The 20,871-nt window shown below is 41.1% G+C and overlaps 1 protein-coding gene across 1 annotated transcript; it reads right to left on the bottom strand.

Moving 5' to 3' along the window:
- Positions 1-7,145: 7,145 nt before the first annotated feature.
- LOC124272444 (innexin unc-9-like) lies at positions 7,146-19,424 on the bottom strand. Its single transcript, XM_046707616.1, has 3 exons — positions 19,208-19,424; positions 9,572-10,334; positions 7,146-9,308 (listed from the first exon to the last, which is right to left on the bottom strand). Exons 1-3 carry the CDS (start codon positions 19,210-19,212, stop codon positions 8,874-8,876), a joined length of 1,203 nt encoding a protein of 400 aa, XP_046563572.1. The 5' UTR covers positions 19,213-19,424; the 3' UTR covers positions 7,146-8,873.
- Between the last annotated feature and the right edge of the window lie 1,447 nt (positions 19,425-20,871).

Here is a 20,871-nt window from a genome sequence, read left to right as displayed (position 1 = left end):
ATCCATGTCAGACCTGAGACAGGTAGACGAGACAAGACCTGTGTGGATACATCTTGGTAATCTATCCATGTCAGACCTGAGACAGGTAGACGAGACAAGACCTGTGTGGATACATCTTGGTAATCTATCCATGTCAGACCTGAGACAGGTAGACGAGACAAGACCTGTGTGGATACATCTTGGTAATCTATCCATGTCAGACCTGAGACAGGTAGACGAGACAAGACCTGTGTGGATACATCTTGGTGATCTATCCATGTCAGACCTGAGACAGGTAGACGAGACAAGACCTGTGTGGATACATCTTGGTAATCTATCCATGTCAGACCTGAGACAGGTAGACGAGACAAGACCTGTGTGGATACATCTTGGTAATCTATCCATGTCAGACCTGAGACAGGTAGACGAGACAAGACCTGTGTGGATACATCTTGGTAATCTATCCCTGTCAGACCTGAGACAGGTAGACGAGACAAGACCTGTGTGGATACATCTTGGTAATCTATCCATGTCAGACCTGAGACAGGTATGATCCATGTCAGACCTAGTAGAGAGAGACAGGTGCTATATCTCACAGGCAGAATCGTGTATTGACTGAACCTGTCTTTAAAGCCTCTGGATACGATCTAGGGTGGTAATCTATTTTTGGGAAATATAACAGTCTGAGGTACAGTACACTAAAACCTTGCTTATCCTGGCGAGGCTGCTGAATGCGGAAGCGACATATTTGATTATTATGGTTTATCTAATAACTGGTTCGTAGGAATGTTCCTGTTATAATGTATGCACACGTCCGACCACTGTAAAGGTGGGTGTCAAAGTTGTAGCATTTGTTCCCTAGGTGAATAAAACGGAGTTTAACGTCGTGTTCAGGGTTACTGTATCATTTAACGATGTCGGTGCGTGCGTGCGTGCTTGCGTGCGTTTTATTTTGTACTAGTCCTCTCTATTTCGGCTTTGTGGGGCGGTGGGGGAGCTCAGTGGTTAAATCGTTCGCTCGTCACGCCGAAGACCCGGGTTCAATTCCCCACATGGTACAATGTGTGAAGCCCAATTCTGATGTCGCCCGCCGTGATATTGCGGGAATATTGCTAAAAGCGGCGTAAAACTGAACTCATTCACTCACTAACTAATGTCGGTTTTGTAGTGCTAGTCCACTGAGATATGCCATAAATATAACATGGATACCCACTTAGACACAGTACACTACCCATGAGCCGAACGTTATTGATTTATGGTTACACAACACTAAGTGTTTTCCCATAGACTTCTATAGTAACCTTTATATATTTTTTAAATTATCCAGGCTATCAACAGCCATTCCATGTACACATGGGTACAGTCAGGCCTTTAAACTACAATAAAACACAATTTCTAGCCAAATTGTCCGGCTCATTTTCCGAGCACAGGAAGCGGAACACATCAACCCCAGTTCCGCACCAAATGTCACCTACTGGAAAATATCTGTACACACAATAAGCATAAGTCATGGTGATAAAACTCACAGTACTAAATACTTAAAATTGTGGTCAGTTTTAATTACTGGATGGGTGTGCTTTTAAAAAGCATAAACATCTTTCACTATTTCATCCAATCACAGCTGTCACAAGTCTCTATCTATTTACACACGGTGCTCGCTCAGGGAGCATGTGATTCTGATTTAGTGTAGTTGAACCTTATCCCTTAACGCCAATCGCCAGACAAGGAAACAACAAGGACCACATGGCACTGTCATTTCGTATGACGCTGCATGGGATCGGACAACTGACCTGCCGTTGTCCATTCAGACGCTGTCTCCACAAGACCACTCAGAGAATTCGTGAGATCAGTTGTCTTGACACACCTCGAGAAATCATCAGTTGCACCATTACCATTCTAGTGAGAAGAAGCACCCACAGTTTGTTCTTCCAGGGACTCTCATCTCATCTTCATCACCACATCTGAGCGTTTACGTTTTTACAAACTGTGGAACAGAGCTAGTCATACATTTGTGTAAAACGCTGTTACTCTTACATTGCATGTAAAGGGCAATAAAATAATATTTGCCTGAAAATTAGGTCATCGGAAGTATCACTATCATGTAAAAGATTAACAGGTTCTGCACCATTCATTTTGCAAAACAGTGTTTAAAAAACGTAATGAGATGTAAAGCATTTCCATTTTCATCTTGAGTTACGTTTTGCACAGATCATAGAATATACTATGCCCATTAAAGCCTTGTGATTGCAACTACATTCTGCCATGCGCAGATGGAAGAAAGCGTTCACTAGCCTTTGGGGGCCTTAAATCACCAATTTCATTACGGGTTAGACCACTGGGATTTCACATTCATGTATACTTGAATACATGTCACTTTGTAATGGATAAATGCAAGTGTAATCTATCCAAACGTTGGTGTCTGATCGCCAAAATGCACTTTACTTCGCGGAAGAATCGTAAGATAAAAACAATCGAATGCGTTGAGCGCTGTTCCCATACATTGTATGGGTTTGGTGTTGCATGTTGAACACTCGATTTGTTTACAAACAACATCGTACAGCTGTAATACTACTGAAACAAATATATACTCAAGATACTGTCACAACTGAACAATCTTCGAGGTATGGAAAGGGCTGTGTCCCTTCTATTCCATCTTCTATGTGTCTTTCAAAGGCTTTATCAAGAACTTGTACTATATATATAATATACTATACTATATAATTCTTGTCTGAAGTCATCAGCGCTGAACTTTATGAATTACTCGCGAAAATATATGCTACAAAATGCTTTCCACAATTACAATACATCTTCGCTAAAACGCAGAATCTCCTTGTATTTTTCCGACACGTATCACAAGCATGTGTTTATGAATCACTATCAAGGCACAAAGACAATGCAATGTTATTGAAGCACGCAATACACGATGTACGATATCTGGGTTACAATGATAACAGACTTAACACACTCATGACAGGCGCGCGTAGTCTGTCTCACAGTCCCTGAACCACATTAATTTCCCTACTGCCAAGCCCTCTCTGCAGTGCTAAAGCCCTAAATAAAGCAAGTCTAGATTTCCTCAGGTTCTCTGGTCTCCCTAGGGCTCCTTAACACTATAAATGGGCTTGTTTGTTACTATCAAACTTATATATATTCAGAGACTAAGCCTTAGTCTAATGAAACGCGAGTGGCCCCTGATGAGAGGTTTGGAGGAACTGGCTGGAATATGGAATCCTGGAAGGGACATTGTCGCTATGTCGCATTGTCGCCCTCTCAAAAAGAAGTAAAGTGAGGCAAAATAAACCAAAACGCGACACGCGACATCGCGACAATGCGACAAATGGGCGAAATGTCGCGTTGTCGCGATGTCGCGTGTCGCGTTTTGGTTAAGTTTGCTTGTATTTGAGAGGGCGACAATGCGACAACGCGACAATGTCCCTTCCAGGATTCCATACTGGAACCCCCTTTTCGAAGATCTTATTCATGATAATATGTGCACTTATACTGCGCCAAACTCCAGGCACAGGGTGCTTGCTCATGACGCTACAAACAAAATGAAGTCACTGCAAAAAGTCATAGGCGATTTTCCACTCAGCGAATTTGCTTCAGTGGCCTATGTGTTGTCATGACATTTTTCTTTTTTAGTACAAGTTAAAAAATCACAGATGCGTGATGTTATGGGGTTAAATGTCACTTCGCTCGTGTATGTTGTTTGGCCTTCAGCTAACACGAGGACACCATAATAAGGTCTTGTTCGCTGTTGAGCACTGTTGATAATTTCATGTCATGTATTAACAGATGTATAACACTTTAGTTCGAGACTAAATAAACGTGTTCTTGTTATCCTAATTGTGTTACTGAACTTAATGTTCTGTGTTTTGATATTGCGTGAGTGAGTATGTAAGGTATAACACCGCTGTCTACTACAGTTGGGGCAGTGGGGTAGTCTGGTGGTTAAGGCGTCCGCTCGTCACGTCGAAGACAGAGTTTAACGTCGTGTTCAGGGTTATTATATCATATAGCGGTGTGGGTGTGTCCGTGCGTGCTTGCTCGGTGTTTAAGTTTGCACTAGTCCGCTCTAATGTCGGCTTTCTGGGAGCCGAGTGGTTAAAAGGGTTCGCTCGTCACGCCGAGGACTCGGGTTCGATTCCCCACATGAGTACATGTATGAAGCCCATTTCTGGTGTCCATTGCTGTGTTATCGCTGGAATATTGCTAAAAGCGGCGTAAAACTAAACTCACTCTCTCATTCGTACTTCTTAAGCTGTATCAAGGGATGAGAGCCTCATTTAGGTGAAGGCCAGGTTTATGACTAGATTAACGCTTAGTCTCTGAGTATATATAATGCTGATAGAAAAAATAGTATTTCCATTTAGTTTGAAAAGGAGCCCCAGTGAGATGGGAGATTCCCCATCCTGAAGAAATCTTGCCTCATGTAGGGCTTTAGCACAGCTGGAAGGACTAGGGCGGAAAAGACATCAATGCATTTCAGAAACTGTGAGACCGGTATGGCGGTCGTCAGTTTGGTTCTACCATTTAGCACGGACACATACTGTAGTTGACAAAGCAAGGAGGAGAATCAAGTAGAATCTGGACTCCAACCAAGGGTTATCGGATCCTGACATGCCTAGGGGACGTAGCTATCCCATCAACCCCCATAGCAACTCATCAGACAAATGGGAATCAGTGAAAGAATAGTTAGTAAGTGAGTTCAGTTCTACGCCACTTTTAGCAATATTCCAGCAATATCACGGCAGGGGACACCAGAAATGGGCTTCACACATTGTAACCATGTGGGGAATCGAGCGGACGTTTGAACCATTAGGCAAAGGCCTACACGATACTGTAGTGGGGGGTAGCGTTTTGATACAGATGGAAATCACCGCTTGTCTCAAAGTGTGTCAATATATAGAGCTAGTTGTACTTTATAAAGAGATCGTTGCTATTTGATATACTGCTTGTAAAAATTGGCCTTCAGCAACCCCTGCCTATCTTAAAAGGTACCTAACAGGATCGGGTGGTTAAGCTCACTGTCTTGGTTAACACATGTCATCGTATCCAAATTGCGTAAATCGATGCTCATGATGTCAATCACTGGATTGTGTGGCTCAGGCTCGATTATTTACAGACCGTTATATAGCTGGACTATTGCTGAGTCAGTCAGGCATTAAACAAAAAACAAAAAACAACCAGCTTGTGACAACTAGAGGACTGACTATCTGAGGATATAGCGCTTGTAGACTGAGTTGATCAAGTGCATGCATTTAGGCTGTATGTGAAGTAACATGTCCAGATACAGTTCATCGAGTATATCCGCGTTCTAATATATATAAACAGGATGTCCATTTTCTCTTTCAAAACTTTCCTTAAATGCGTAAAATAACAAGGACAGCTCTTAAAGATGATTCCGACATGTCGATAAGGTGTGATTATAGTCATGTAGCTTTGTTTTTGAATGAGTGAGTATGGGTTTATTGCTTTTAGCAATATTCAAGCAATATCACGGCGGGGGGGGCAGGGCAGAAATGGGCTTCACACACTGTACCCGTGTGGGGAATCGAACCACTACGCTACCCCACCGCCCCTATGAGTGATTCACGTCTACTTTGCCTTTATACGCTCAAAGGAATATATTTCGTCAGATATGAGAGATCATTCTGTGGTGTTGGCGTTTTACATATCTCTTTGGTAGTATTTCATCTCATCCTTCATTTTCATTTGGTGGCCCAGTGGTCTATAGCGCCGCGATGCTTGGTAGACTAGAAACCGATGATTGGTCGAATCCCGGTTCGCCCCTTTAGTGTTTCAAGGAATGTCAGCACCATACATGGGCTTGTGTGTTTCACCGTGGAGATAAACCTGCATTCCTTCGGGATTCCCTCCCACGTAATGCTGACAAGCCGTGCCGATACTGCTTCACTGATAAAATCCGGTGATAAACCCAACTTACTCACTTTGTCATAGCTATATCTCCTGTAACTCAACTAGATCGTAATGACACACACTACAAATGGGACCTGTCAGATAAAAGCATCGTTATATGACAAACAGTACGGGTGGGCCGCGTCACTCAAAATGATCGTTATATGACACAATACCAACGGGCCGTGTCACACAAAATGAATACACACAGTATGATGGGGCACGTCACAAATAATGATTGCAATGACACACCGGACAAATGTGCACGTGTCAAACAAAATGATCGCAATGACACACACTACAAATGCGCACGGGTCACACAAAAACGATCGTCAGATCCAACAGTACACATTTGCACGTGTCATACAAAAAAAGATCGTAATTACACACACTACAAATGTGCACGTGTCACATAAAAGATCGTAATGACACACAGTACAAACGTGCACGCGTCACACAAAAAGATCTTAATGACACACACTACAAATGTGCACGTATCACACAAGAAACAATCTTAATGACACACACTACAAATGTGCACGTGTTACATAAACAGATCGTAGTGACCCACTACAAATGTGCACTTGTGGCCAGTGTGCGAAATAGTTTCCAAATTTTGCTAGCCAAACAAGCTAGCAATGCCCACAAAATTATTCACTGGCCCGAAATTTGAATGTAGATACGGGTTTCATCATTAAGCTGCTAATAAGATGAACATTTTTATCAGGCCGTAATCGTGCATGATGTAAAAGTGTATTATAACTTAACAAGTACATGTATTTACAATATGACCCCTTGAAAATTCACCAGCCATTCGGGCCAGTGAATGTGGAAATTTACTGGCCCCATTGGATTTTTACTAGCCACGGGCTAGCGGGACAGTGGCTATTTCGAACACTGCGTGTGACACAAAAAAGATCGTTATGACACACACTACAAATGTACACGTGTCACTTAAAAAAGATCACATGTACACATGAGGGACGTGTGGCATGATTGGAGAACATAGAAACTGGCAGCCATTTGATAGCTGCAAAACACCCGATAAGAGATGAAGCATACAATTTTAAGGATGACAACTTGTTGTTCGCTTGATAACACCGTTATCTACACCGATGTCGCTCTATGCAATAACAAGTTGCTATCCATAAAATTGTTTGCTTCACTCACCAACCTCTAGAATGCCCATCAAACATCCTGATAACTGATCTGTGATCTAAATATTCCATGATTGAATCTCGACACAATTTTCATATAAAATATTTATTTCAAAGAACACAATCTCCACATGCATACTGATACATACGTTCACATGTATGTTGACATGATAACTGTTAACATATACACCTTGCAACTTCTAGGTTAATGTATCTGGGACAGGGGAGATCTCAAGGTTTATACATCATTAGCACAAGGTAAATAAACATATCGTCCACGGTTATACCACCCTTAGCATAAGGACGGCGTCCTTTTTGTTAAATTTACAAACAAAGTGGGAACCAATAAAAATGTGATTTGAAAATATGATTTTAAAGCAGGATGAAACTGAAAATTATCAAATTTCTGATTTCGAGGTTGAAATGATATAATGCAATGATAAAATTGAATCTAAACTTTATTGACAGCCAGGTTAAACATGATATGGTGCGGCAACTTGTGAAGGGACTAGCAATACACATGATGGTTTGTCGGTTAATGAGGAGGTTTTTTGTAAACTTGAAACAAACTGGCAAATAATCAAAAATAAATAAACTTTGCGAATGTACAAACAGCAGTAAGGAAAGCCCAGTGGTGTGGTGCTGTGCTGTAGTTGTACACTTGTTACAGAAAGCTCGTGTATTTCCTGTATTAAATTCAGTTATTCACCCTTAAGCATACACATATTTCAAAAAAACTGCATATACACATCCCACAGTAGTATACATAGGCGATGCTACCCATCAAAAATATACTTTGTACAGATTCCAAATTTCGAAAATCGTATAAAATATATCTCGATGTTGAATTCGTAAACAGGTTGTCAAACATTAAGGCACTTGGAATACCAGATTATGAAAAATATAATACATCATTTGGCCGGTTGTTGTTGAGCATGGAAGACATTTGTCGGTCTAGTAGGTTTAAGTACTTACAGGTAGTATTTATATATGTACAACCAATCAAGGCCTATTATCTTCTTGAAATGCCATGTTAAAAACAGGGTAAACGCTCCGTAAAGAGAGCGCATGCAATCTCCCTTAGCACAAAGCTTCTGACCAAATGTATTCATAATGTAAATATACAAAACCAAAGGAAGACTTTGTGATCGTGTTGTTGTCAGCAAACAATGCAAATAATGAAACAATGACTGATCGGAAGCAATATCTAAAGCATGAAATTGAGAAAAATTTCAGACTAGAAACATTTTGATTATTTGTGTGTACTGACGTTTCTTACAGAGATCATTGAAATTGCATATGAGTTCCTAACCCACGCCTTCTAGTTTTATTTCTAATCTAAAAAACATGAACTATGCTAAAATAGAGTTGAAACTAAATCAATCTAAAAGTAAATAAAAATCACATTTTCTTGGTCGGAATATATACATTTTAAAATATCTCTGGCTTGATGATAGGTTTTCGAAAATCGAACAAAAGAAGCATGACTAACACGTGTTATACACCATTGGAGCTAATATGATGATAAAACTGATGGAATGTCGATTTCTCAGGTACATATATTCAATAATATATACCACATTCTGATGCTTCCGGGAATGTCCATTGTAAACGTGCCATTCGTGTCTTTTCTAACCTACACCATTACATGGCCAGAACGACAAGAGTCATCAGACTCAAGCAACATAAAATGCCACTGATTCCCAAATGGCTTTGAGCCGACAGTCAGGTAAAAGCCAAGCAAGTTCCAGAAACAGAAAGTATCACTGGACAGTAGATTGTCTGCATCAACTGACGTCAAATGTTAGGTGTGGAAGTTTAAGCGTGTGTTTCGTTAAACTCATCCATCGATTTCTTGATCATTGGCTTGTCCTTGTAGGTCTTCCACAATTCCTTGATCAGATCGGACAGAAGGATATCATTAGAGTTCTTGGCAACGATCCTCAGGACAAAGATGCCATCATCACGCAGATACTGATCGGCAAACTTGCGGGCAAATCTCTTGTCTTCCTCTCCGTGAAGCTCGTCCAGAAGCTTGAGGTATTTCTTGACGTATCGGCCTCGGTTGACGCGGAAGAGAGCACGCCAGATCCAGAACAGGAAGTTACCGACAGTGAGGATTGCAACAACGACGAACCAGAACCAAAGGAAGATGAAGATCTTTTCGTTGAAGAGGTTGATAGGTAGAACGCACTGGACAGTGTACCTCTGGATGTTCTGGAGTTGGCGAATGTCGAAATCACACAGGGTCACCTAGAAAAGTAAGAAATCCTATTAGTACAATCTGCCACACAAGCAAAGCCAACATAAAGAGATTATTCGTTTCAAAAACATCGTATTTGCATTCATCATTACTTAATTTGTGAAATACTCAAATAAGCCCGATACCGATTGTACTATTGAAACGATTATTTTCTGCGATTTGCAGCTTGGTGATTAAATCCAGAAGGCAAGTAATCTTGATAAAACCTATCGCTTAGAATTCACTGAGCTGGGAACAGATTAGATTTACTTACTTTAGGGAAGCGGGGAGACTCCTTCCATGTCAAGTCATTTGCAAGTCCACTGATGACCTCGAATCCGTATAAGTTGTACCATCCTCCCATGAAACCGTTGAGGATGAAGAACTGGCAGATGACGTTGACAACATAAAGAAGTTTCACGAAGATGTACAGCCCAGTCAGGAAGGTGCCGTCACGCTTAGCACACAGGAAGCACACAACTTTGGACAGGCGTTGACGGACGCGAACCAAAACGTTGAATGAATATTGACGGTGGGCTTCGAGCCACCTGTCCATGTACTTGGCGATGAACTTGATGGTTTCTTCTCTCTTGCCGGGATCGCCGACCTGGGTGTTGTTGGTCATGCCGACGATTTTATCAAGGTTAAGACCAGATGAGCCGTTGAACATTCTCCAGACAATGGCGGGGCACTTGAAGAGGAAAGCCATGAAGAGCAGGATAATGGGCACCCACTGGTAGTAGGTCAGTTCTTCTGAATCCCTCTCGTGGTGCTCAATTGGGATGGTGTCATCCATTGGAATGTAATAAGTGTTTTTCACCCAGCAGTAGGACTTTGTATACGATACAAATGCCCCCGTAAAATGAGCTGGTGTCCAGCATTCAATTGGGTTGCCCACATATTGACCACCACTGATGAAAAGGGCGAAGACGGCGAGGAGGACCACGGTGTACAAGTGGTTAAGGCGATCCACCCAATCGTCGTCCAAGGAAGATGTGAGCTTGGCGTAGGAGAAGGCTCCTAGAAGTGCGCTGACTCTGGAAACAGAAGAAAATATAAATATTGGATTATATCATTACAGTCGAGTTGGTGCGATGGGGTAGCCTAGTGGTTAAAGCGTATGCTCGTCACGCCTAGCACCCGGGTTCGATTCCCCACATGGGTACAATGTGTAAAGCCCATTCCTAGTGTCTCCAGTCGTGATTGCTGGAATATTGCGTAAAGGGCGGCGTAAAACTAAGCTCATTCACCATATTACAGTCGAATTACAGTAACATCTGTGCAGAAATCAAATCATTTCAGTGTGGGAGCTTTTTGGGTCAATTAGATGGTCTGCAATAGCCTACTTTTCTTCCAAATAGACAGAGGAGGGGAAAATGTATTTATGTCACGCCTGTGTGCAATGAACACCAGTCCTTATAGTAATGGGCTCTTCAGCACATCGGCTCGCTGATAGTGGGTTACAATGTGAACCCTATACAGTAGCTGGAGATATTTTGACAGAATGCCACTCAGATTAATCTACTCTGACTCATACCTGTCCCACTGAACAAGTTACATTAAACGATGAGAAATGAATTATTGTTCATTGAATTATGCTTCTAGGACTAAACCCTTTTGTTAACGTGGCATTAGTTGACAAAAGCATCGACCCCTACACTGTTGTGACTTTCAAACTTAACCTTGCATTATGACAGTGTGTTTAGTCTGCTCATCTTTGACGTCACACAATCAATTCCCTTTCAGTGAAATAATGCCATGAAGATTTATTTGCATGGTAAGACTCATGTTATGGTTGTTAATTTCAATGAAATCCCTATGTGTAATCACGCACCTGGTCATAGTTGTATAGCTTTTATATCACAGTATTATGACACATAATACCCTCGCATTTGACTCGGTATGTCAAAACATTGCCTTTTAAACAGATTCTCCAATTTATAATATTTGTTATTTTGCATGTCGTGGATATCGTGGGAGAAACATAGAACTACCCTATATAATGGTAATGACTGTAAACTTGGTGTTGACAACTTTTCTATGGAGCGTATATCCGGCAAAACATGCTTCAGAAAACGCAAGCGTCTAGAGAGCCGAGGTCAGCATATAAGTCAATGTCTAAGTGTAACCCTCACTGGTAACTGTGGTCACAAAAATAGGGGAGATAACTCCCATTAAAAACAAGGTGTGCTGTTTTTACTAATTGAATTGTAATTGTCAATTGCCATGCTCAACATGACTGATCAGAAACTGAATACCACTAATTTGTTGTATTGCTTGAGTTAGAGTGTATTACGCGTATCCTGGACGAGGAACAGTTTCAATCCCAAGACTTCCATCCGTATACCCTGCTCACTTAACAGATAGACTTCATATATAGGTTAAGGTAAAGTGAACGCCAGTATCACCCTTCAACTTGTATCTATCATGGGTTTCTACTTGTCCCAGCATGTTGGTGTCAAGTCGATCTCGCGTGCTTGTCTTTATCACCCTATTTGATTTCATCTTCAAGTTAAGGAGAGTCCTTGTTACACAAAACCCCTATCAATCATCCCTACGTTGGATGTGTGTTTACTGACAGGATTAGGGTTATTACGCCGGTAACGAATGTTGCATTTAATACGGTATTGAATATATTAAAGACTGTATCAGAAGGTTTTTACATTGCAACATTCCTATCGCTTGACTTTTTTCTGGTTGCTATCCACGATTTCATTATCGTGCATGTCACCCATGTGCCATAGGCATGTCTCCTGATTTACGTGTGCTAGATATACTGAGAAAGGTGAGGTGAGGTGAAATTGGGTTTGACGTCGTGCTTGAGAATATTTCGCTCATATGACGACGTGCATGCGTGTGTATGTGCGGCAGCTTGTACTAGCCTAGACTTAAGCTGGTTTTATAGTGCTAGCCCACTGAGAAAGCATGCCGCAGTGAGCAGGAATACCCCACTCAGACACATTATACTAACTCCGAGCCGACCAGTCCTTGTTGTAGCCATTAATGCCGAGCGCCAGGCAGGGACCAACAAGTACCATATTTTAACGTCTTTTGGTCTATACTGAGAGAATGAAGGAACACCAAAAAATTCAAGTGTTCCTTTAATATTTTCAAGTTTTCCTCGCCAGCTTTGAAAAGCGCTGTGGTAGGAAATCTGAGAATAAATAAAGGAACACTGCAATGAAGAAATGTTCCCTTATTTGTTTCCCTCAGTATATATGACATTCAGCTACTATGTGAAATACTGCTTTCGGTGGAAAATGTTACGTTACTTACATGAAACAGTAAGAGCTGTGGTCTTGGGAAAGCCAAATAGTTGGAAGGTTAATCACAACGTTTATTACTTCGGGAAATATATCGATACTTGATAAAGATAACGTAACAGAAGGTCCCCTTGCAGGAGACCACCAAAGAGAAGTACGCGACGAGAACCTTCAAATATTGACCCGTGTCGTTATTTGCAAAGATTAGAACGTTATACCAACGCCAACAGTTTGGGCCAGTGCCAAAATAACCCTTTAGCTCTGCGCTTAGGGACCACACATTCCTGCAGTCAGTGTGAGAGAGTTACATTAGCGGTTTCAAATATAATTTTGACACTATGAATTTCTCCACGTATTTGGGGGTATCGTTGTGACGGGTTAGGAATTGCTTTTTGAAGGTTGTGAGTGAGTGAGTTAAGTTTTACACCACTTTTAGCAATATTCCTGCAATATCACGGCGGGGGACACCAGAAATGGGCTTCACACATTGTACTCATGTGGGAAATGAAACCCGGGTCTTCGGCGTGACGAGCGGACGCTTTAACCATTAGGCTACCCCACCGCCCCTTGAAATTTGTGACTAAACGCTTAGACATAATGTACTTAAAGCGCTCTCACGTCACTATGGCTTCATGAAAACCTTAGGCCAAAGTCCTAAATCGTACAGTATAACTGGATTACGTTAATCCCACCGTTGGCCTGTTCGCTCAACGATAAAATTAGCTTTACATAACTCAAGGTATAGGTTAAAGCGTTTTCGTGGTTTAATGTGCCGAGGTAATGATTGTCCCTGAAGATCTAAGGAAACTCCGTGACTAATTTTTTAATTGTCTTGCAAGCCTTTGGTAAAAACCAAACTGTTCAATAGAGAATAAATATTTCTACAAGGCGTTAAACGTGGAATTCGACCTAAACGTTGATTCTATAGACACAGAAACATGGCTCAAATAGCCGTGGATATGGATGTTTTAACTTGACGTTGAGTTTAGAACGCTTTGCATTTACAGATTTTACTTTCGCTGTTAGCGACTCGTGTGTAAGGAGTAGTGCATCACATACATTTGCTAAATGTCTGGGAACAAATGGTTACAAATGCTACAAACCATGTTACCGGGGTATATATGGTTTCGAGCATTTTCAGTATTTTGTTCGAACTCTTAAAGAAACACGGAATCAGAATCATTTAAATTGATACAGACACTGAATGACATGTTTTTCTTTCAGGGACCATGGGCAATAATGCAGAAAGTTATAAAGGGAGACTCGAACTCGAACCAACTGCTTACTGCCCTCTCTGGCGCTCTGCATAAAGGTGATAAAACGAGGACTTTTCGGCTCGAAGTCAGTGTGCTGTGTTTATTTTGGGACGTGGTATATCAGTGGGCTAGAGAGCACTATTAGACCAGCATCAATGCGGACTATTACAAGCAGCCAAACACGCACATGCAAAACATGCAGTGTAGTTCCTTTTTGAGTACACTGTCCATTTTGAAATCGAGTTTAACAAGGTCCGCGCGGCCATTTTGAAAACGAGTTTAGCAAGGTCCTCGCAACCTTTTTGAAACTAAGCTTAAGCCAAACAACCTGATGTTAGCATGTCACGCATTATGGACGGATGATATGGCATTCTCTGGCCGTGAAGAATGCTTGAACCGCGATTGGGACTAAGATATCTTACCGGTATGTGCACAGGGCGAGAGGGGACTGGTTGGCAGTGTTTACGTTCACGTAGCCATCTGACGTATCTTACGCAACGGGTTACGCATGCGATTTTGTAAACACCTCGAGCCTTTGGTGCGGTTTAGACTTAAGAGCCTCTTATTCATACGTGCTCAGCAAACAGGGTCCTAGTTATTTTCCAACAGGTGTGGGCAAACAATATTTCTTGGCAAGGACCGAAATGGGTAATACGCCGTTGGGGTGATGGAACAGGGTTAGTACCAAAAATAATGATCAGTATTAATACTGATTTGTCTGGTTCAGGTGTATTTACAGCCTGTTGGCTCTAACTTGAATCTCCCTTGGAATTAATGCTTTATTTTATTCCTTAATTTCCTAGGTATATTGCAGCTTATGATTGATCTCATTCGAAGAGGCCGTCCAAATAAAGAAATATGATAGTTTGTAAGTAAATTTATTGTGAGCCGTTTTATTATACCTTCCCATGACAAATGACGTTATAACAAAGACACCGTGTCACAGCCCGAGAACTGGGAGTGGCCTCGAGGTTAAACCCTTGAGGAACGGCATCGTCTTTCTTGGGAGAGGCATCAACGCACCTGGCCGTGACAGTCACTACCCCGGGGCGAAATGCCTGGGGGTGGTTGGTACGACGTGTCATCTGTCTCCCGTTGTATACATTTGATGTGTGACCCCTTGGCGTGATAAAGGGCCAATGGGTGATTATGCAATACATCCAATTGGATATATGAATGGGGGTTACGAGGGAATAATGGCTCCCAAAGTGCGTAGCTATTTCAAAAGAAAGGTTTCCCGCTGATAGGAATTCAACATGTGGTATGTGTTTCGGCTGAACCTGACGAAAGTGGAATAAAGGGGTTGCTTGTTTATTTTGATATGTTTCTAATTAAGCGACAATAGAAAATGATGCATAATTGTGTCAGAGTTACGGATTATTGCAAATGCCCGTTTAGGCGAATGGTTCCGCGTCTTATGATGAACCCCTAAAATATTTGGAACTCCCTCTTGGGTATTCACGATAGGGCATGATCTCTCCCTCGTCAATAAAGTGTCTCAGTGTGCAAATAAACATACAAGGCCGAATACTTCAGAGGGCGTTTTTCAGGTTGTTTCTAATCGTAGCATTTGGATTTGATTTTTTTTACGTTTTTAAGTTTTCTTCCGTATGTTTACGTTGATCCTTTGCGGATGTAAATCTTAACGTCAGCAGCAAGCGGGGTTATGTCGGACATGTTTTGAAAGGATGTTTTGAGCGAAGGATGCCTCAGTCTTTCTTTAACCCAGGTTCCTTGGCGTCTGGCGTTGCCACTCAGTGTTTGGATATAAATGTTGCTTTAATGTAAAACCACATTACAGCTCTAGGAGTATTTTGTACTGACTTCACAGTATTTATGCTTATAATAGACACTGTCATTTCGTATCGATCGGAACAGATTTAGAGATTTTGTTCTCAATTACATGATCAATTATTCAAACAAAAAATAATATCATTATCTACATCCCCGCATAATGGGAAATGTGTTTGGTTATCTATCTATTCATGGAAATGTGTGTACTGCAAGGAGAGTACATTTGTCCTTGTCTTCCTTGGTGTTTGGCATATCACCCTCAGTTGGCCGAGATACCCTTGGCAAGAAATAACTTACCCTACCAACCAGTGTAAAAAAAACAACCCGTGTACAGGATTTACATTTACGTTTAGGTCTCAGTGAACCGCGTGGTTTCATGTCGGGAGTTTTCATGATGACATCCGTCTAAGTATTACACCTTCAAACAGGTCACATACCAAGATATTATCGAGGCTTCAGGATGGAGATGAGGTTACCGAAGGTCTAACAAAGGACGTGGTCACGTGACCGATGGCATGACTTTCTAGGCCTGTGTATTTCTGAACATCTCATGTACCATTACGTTTCCGTTGGGAAGGTAGCTTCAACGCATAGGAAGCTGGCTTCCTGGAACTATACATATCTACAGCCATGACAGTCCTCAACAACAAATTCCAATTGGTTTCAAGGGGAAAATAACTGAACATTATATGAATGGGTCTCTGAAAATCAGCGATGAGAGTAGGTGTTCGCGCAAAGGGTAAGCATACCCTGTCCCAAGCACCCGTCACCCGTAAAAGACTGGCCTAAAATCTAACGCCATAAGAGCATTACACTTAGCAGTTTATTCCTTCCGAAAAGCAATTTCATTAGGCAATTGACACCCCGATAAACGACGTTTGATCTGCCGCGTTAATTGGTAGACACTGTTGATATGCACAATCCTTCGAGTTATTGGCTTACATGAGGTTACATGACGCTAAGCCCGATTCTTTGTCGGTAAGTCACTGAAACATTTCTTTGAGAGGCATTGTAGAAGTTGTATAGGTGAAGGAAAACCAAGTTCTATGGATAGTCAACTTCTTTATTGCAATGAATGCGACGTTTCGGTGTAGGTACTAACATTTGCTTGATAACGGTGTTAGTACCTACCTACACCGAAACGTCGCGCTCATTGCAATAAAGAAGTTGACTATCAATAGAATTTGGTTTTCCTGCACTGAAAACATTTAAAAAAATTGTTTGTTTGCAGGAAGGATGTAGACGTTGCGACATAGACGACGTCATGATATAATTGACGTTAACGTCTCTGTGCGTTATTGAAACCACACTAAACCAATAGTTATATTTCTATATATACAACCCGCCGTGATATTGCTGGAATTTTGCTTAAGGCGTAAAACTATACTCACTCACTGTATATATTATTAATTTGTATTATTGATACAAAGAGCTGCTTGTGGTTTAATATACCATTTTACCCACGGCGTGTTGCTCATTGGAACGAGTTGATGGCCAACCTGGATCTGATCCGTCAGGTGCATATCAAAAGAGACCGGTAACAATGAATGCCCTTTAGCTGAACTCGTGTCTCGTGTTTCACAGGGGCATTTTAAGTTGCTAAGGAACAGCAACGAAAACTTGCAGTTCTTTCACAGAAGCAAGTGCATTGAACTTCACGATCACTGGACTGTAGCCAGTTGTGTTCGGGCATCAGTGTAAATTTCAACCGGAAATTCGGCTGGGTGGGTTACAAAGAAGTAGCAATAGCGAATGGACTGTCTGGTTCGTTAATAATATGTATTGGGTTAGGGTACTGTGAAACTGCCGCTAAACAATTGAAATACTAGGGGTTGAAGACAATGTCAACGGAGAAACATTAGACAGTGTTAGTTGCACACGCCATAACCTTTTAGCTCACTCAAGACAGTTATCCAAGATGTGCACCCATTCGTAAAATTCGGTCGTGGGGACATTGTCTTTGGGACTGGTAGTTACACCTGGAATCACGAGTGACGGGACAAAAGGGCCGCTGTAGGGGGATGTTCCGGGCACTGGTGACCCGGGCTTGACAAACACACTCATCAAGTATCGTCCACATCTGATCCAGTGATGCAAAGAAGCCATCGTACCCCCAAGCTTTACTTAAAAGCATGTGTGCATCCTTAAAGCATGTCATATTCGGGTGTGATAAACATGAACCGAAGCGCCAAGCCAGTTTCTTTCCAGAATAGCTTTTTACAAATTCTCACTAAAATTTCAAGTTTGTAATGTCCCCAGAGGATGTTTTGACAGTACGGATTTGGCAAAAGTGTCAACAAACACTGGACCGCCGTCTACAGACGACAAACAAACAAGCGCCATCTTGCTCCGGGTGAGGCAAAGGTGAAGAGGTATGTATTTAGAACCATGGCCGACAAGTGAAACTGGAGACAACATAAGCCGGTGTATAAACTCTGAATTAACAAGCATGCTTTCTTTCAAGAATATCCTGGCAGAATGAAAAAGAACAATTAAGTGAAATGTTCACATTAAAATTTAAAATATCTTAACAGAGCAAGGCATTTGTAGGAATCATTGGTTTTAAACCAGTGTGTCCTCTAAAGTAAGCGACGATGACAAAGGCCTCTAATGAGTTTCTACTAATTAGAGAAATACAATTTGTTGACACTTGACATAAAATAACAAGTAAATCTCTATAACCCTAATTACTCCCGTCAGTGAAACGATAACCTATGACAAAGTCCAGAAAGATTAATTCGGTATGGGGTTAGTACAGGGTCGTGTCCTAGTTCCTTATCTCATAAGCTTATAGAATATAGATATATAAGTTTTATGTGCAGTCGGCGCGGACTGTTTCAACATGCATTCCTTTTGTATTGAATAACACAGGTATCTACAAGTGATGTTTCAACCTTTATACCTACAGACCTATACAGTCGAGTCGTTATGAGATATATGAAACGCTATAAGAGACATATGAAAGTAACCTAGGACAGCCATATAGCCACGTATTTTCTGTGGTGTCTCGAAAAGACGAAATAATTTATTAGTGCCAGAACAACTCACAAAACATATAAATAACTAAGTGTATAATATATAAAACTGCACGGGTACAGAATGAAATGAAGGCAACTTTGTAGAATAGTGACGTAACGTACTGCTTATACAGCGAGGACTCTCGCGACTGACGGTAACGATTTGTATACAACTACCCACTGCGCTGCGTGTAGTGAGAGTGTTCTGTTGTTATAGATCTTAAACAATGGTTGCCATGGCTTTTAAAGTATACTGAATATATTGTGTAGTAAACACCGCGGTACCAACACCGCCTCATGTCCCGCGGTGAAAGGGTGACAATTAGTAAGTGTACACGTATGAAGCCTCACAATCCCCTTACACACCTCGGGATCATATAGCAATTATATTACGTCACGCAACAATGAATCGACGTGATTCGGGAGGGAAATTTTGGGACATTTAAATTCGTTAATATTGATTGTTTGAAGTAAATTTAAACGTTTAGTCAAACTGGAGTAAAGGTTTTCTAAAAATTAATATCCCATGAAACTGAAATAACGTATGGTGAAATAGAATATGTAAACAAAGAATACTCACGACATTGTGAAAAACTCGTGTTATATCCCCGATCAACAAGTGTTGGCCCAAGATGCGATCATCCAAGGCAGCTACAGGTATTCTCTCTCTCCAGTATCCACTGGGTCAGGTTGGATGCACTACCCGAAATAATTTCCAACTCTCAGGGCTGGCGAAACTTTATGTGGTCTGGCTGACAGCCACACTCTGATATGGCCCACGCCGTCGCTTGTGTCACGTGACCCGCTCTAGCCAATCAATGTCACCTGGAAAGGTACAAGTGTCATCCATGAGTAATTCCGCCCGAGGCGTTTGTCTCCCTTTGAAAGATTGCCCCTCGCGTTATAATAGGTTTTCTTCCTCCAGGAAGTAATTAATGTCTACTCTTTATACTTTATTTATAAAGTTACATAATTTAAAAGAATCCTCTGATTTCGATATGTGGGAAAAATAAGCGTATGAGTAAAGATATGACCTAGATAAGGTCGGCAGGGGACAGCGATCGTACACCGTCGGGTTTTTGGCACCTGTTCACTGGAGCAAGTGATGTAATACAAACACCGAATGACAAGTGCTCGGTCTGCGGAAAACACAGACCGCGAACTTGAGTTTTGTTTATATCATTAAAACGTCAAAATATTGTAGTTTTTAAGCATATTTAACAAAACTGTAACATATTTTTACAACACTATTCAACGCATGTTTCATATACGGCATTTAACACATAATTATAAAGTAAATATATGACACGTGTTATGGATAACAATTTCATTTTATTCTACGTTATCCATAAAACGTGTCATGTATTCATGTTCGTCCAACTTCTAAATGCCTTTCAAGAACTCAATATTAAAGCTGGATCGTTATAAGAAAATGCAGAATTACACATGAATAAATGCTTCTGTGGTCATTTATCTGCACGAACAGGAGGTTTGGGTAGGTGCGTTACAAATAAACCAATATACATTGAAAAGGAGACCCACTGAGATGGGAGATTCAGAATCTGAGGTAATCTAGACTTGCTTCATTTAGGGCTTTAGCATTGCAGGGGGAGCAAGGCAGTAGGAAATCTGTCTTACGGACCCTGAACCGCATTATTTTCCCGGTGTTCGGAAAAAAAGTGCTTGGAAAAAGTACCGGTGAAAAAGTACTAAATTTGCCATGGAAAAAAAGTCCTCAGGCAAAAAAGTCCTACTTTTAATTTAATTACCGCCTTGCCCTCCCTGGAATGCTAAACCTAAATGAAGCAAGTCTAAATTTTCCTTGAATCTCCCAACTTTCTGGGGTTATTGTTTTCAAATTAAATGGGTTTATTTGTTACCATCAAAATTATTTATGTTTTAATATTCAGAGACTAAGCGTTAGTCAAGGCAGTAGGGAAACTAATGTGGTGGACTGTGACAGAGTCTGGTTTCATTCTGATGAGCTTTGTTGTTTCGCAAGTACGACGCTATCATACAACAGTATAGGAAACACTTAATCCATTCAGGACTTAGTGTGATTTATATGTACAATTGTTTTTCATAATACAATACTGTTGTACCCGTAATAACCGTATCATAAATATTGTTACTGTTGTTGCTATTTACATAGCCCCGGGACACATGGCATATTGTGATTTACCCTTAATCCCCACCGTTCGATAGATGCTGATGGTGGACTAAACTAGGGTGTTGAGTGAAAAC

This window comes from Haliotis rubra, unplaced genomic scaffold (genome assembly GCF_003918875.1).
Source record: "Haliotis rubra isolate DU_JTF1 unplaced genomic scaffold, ASM391887v1 Scf17, whole genome shotgun sequence".
Classification (NCBI taxonomy): Eukaryota; Metazoa; Mollusca; class Gastropoda; order Lepetellida; family Haliotidae; genus Haliotis; species Haliotis rubra.
This window is presented reverse-complemented; position numbering and strand designations above follow the sequence as displayed.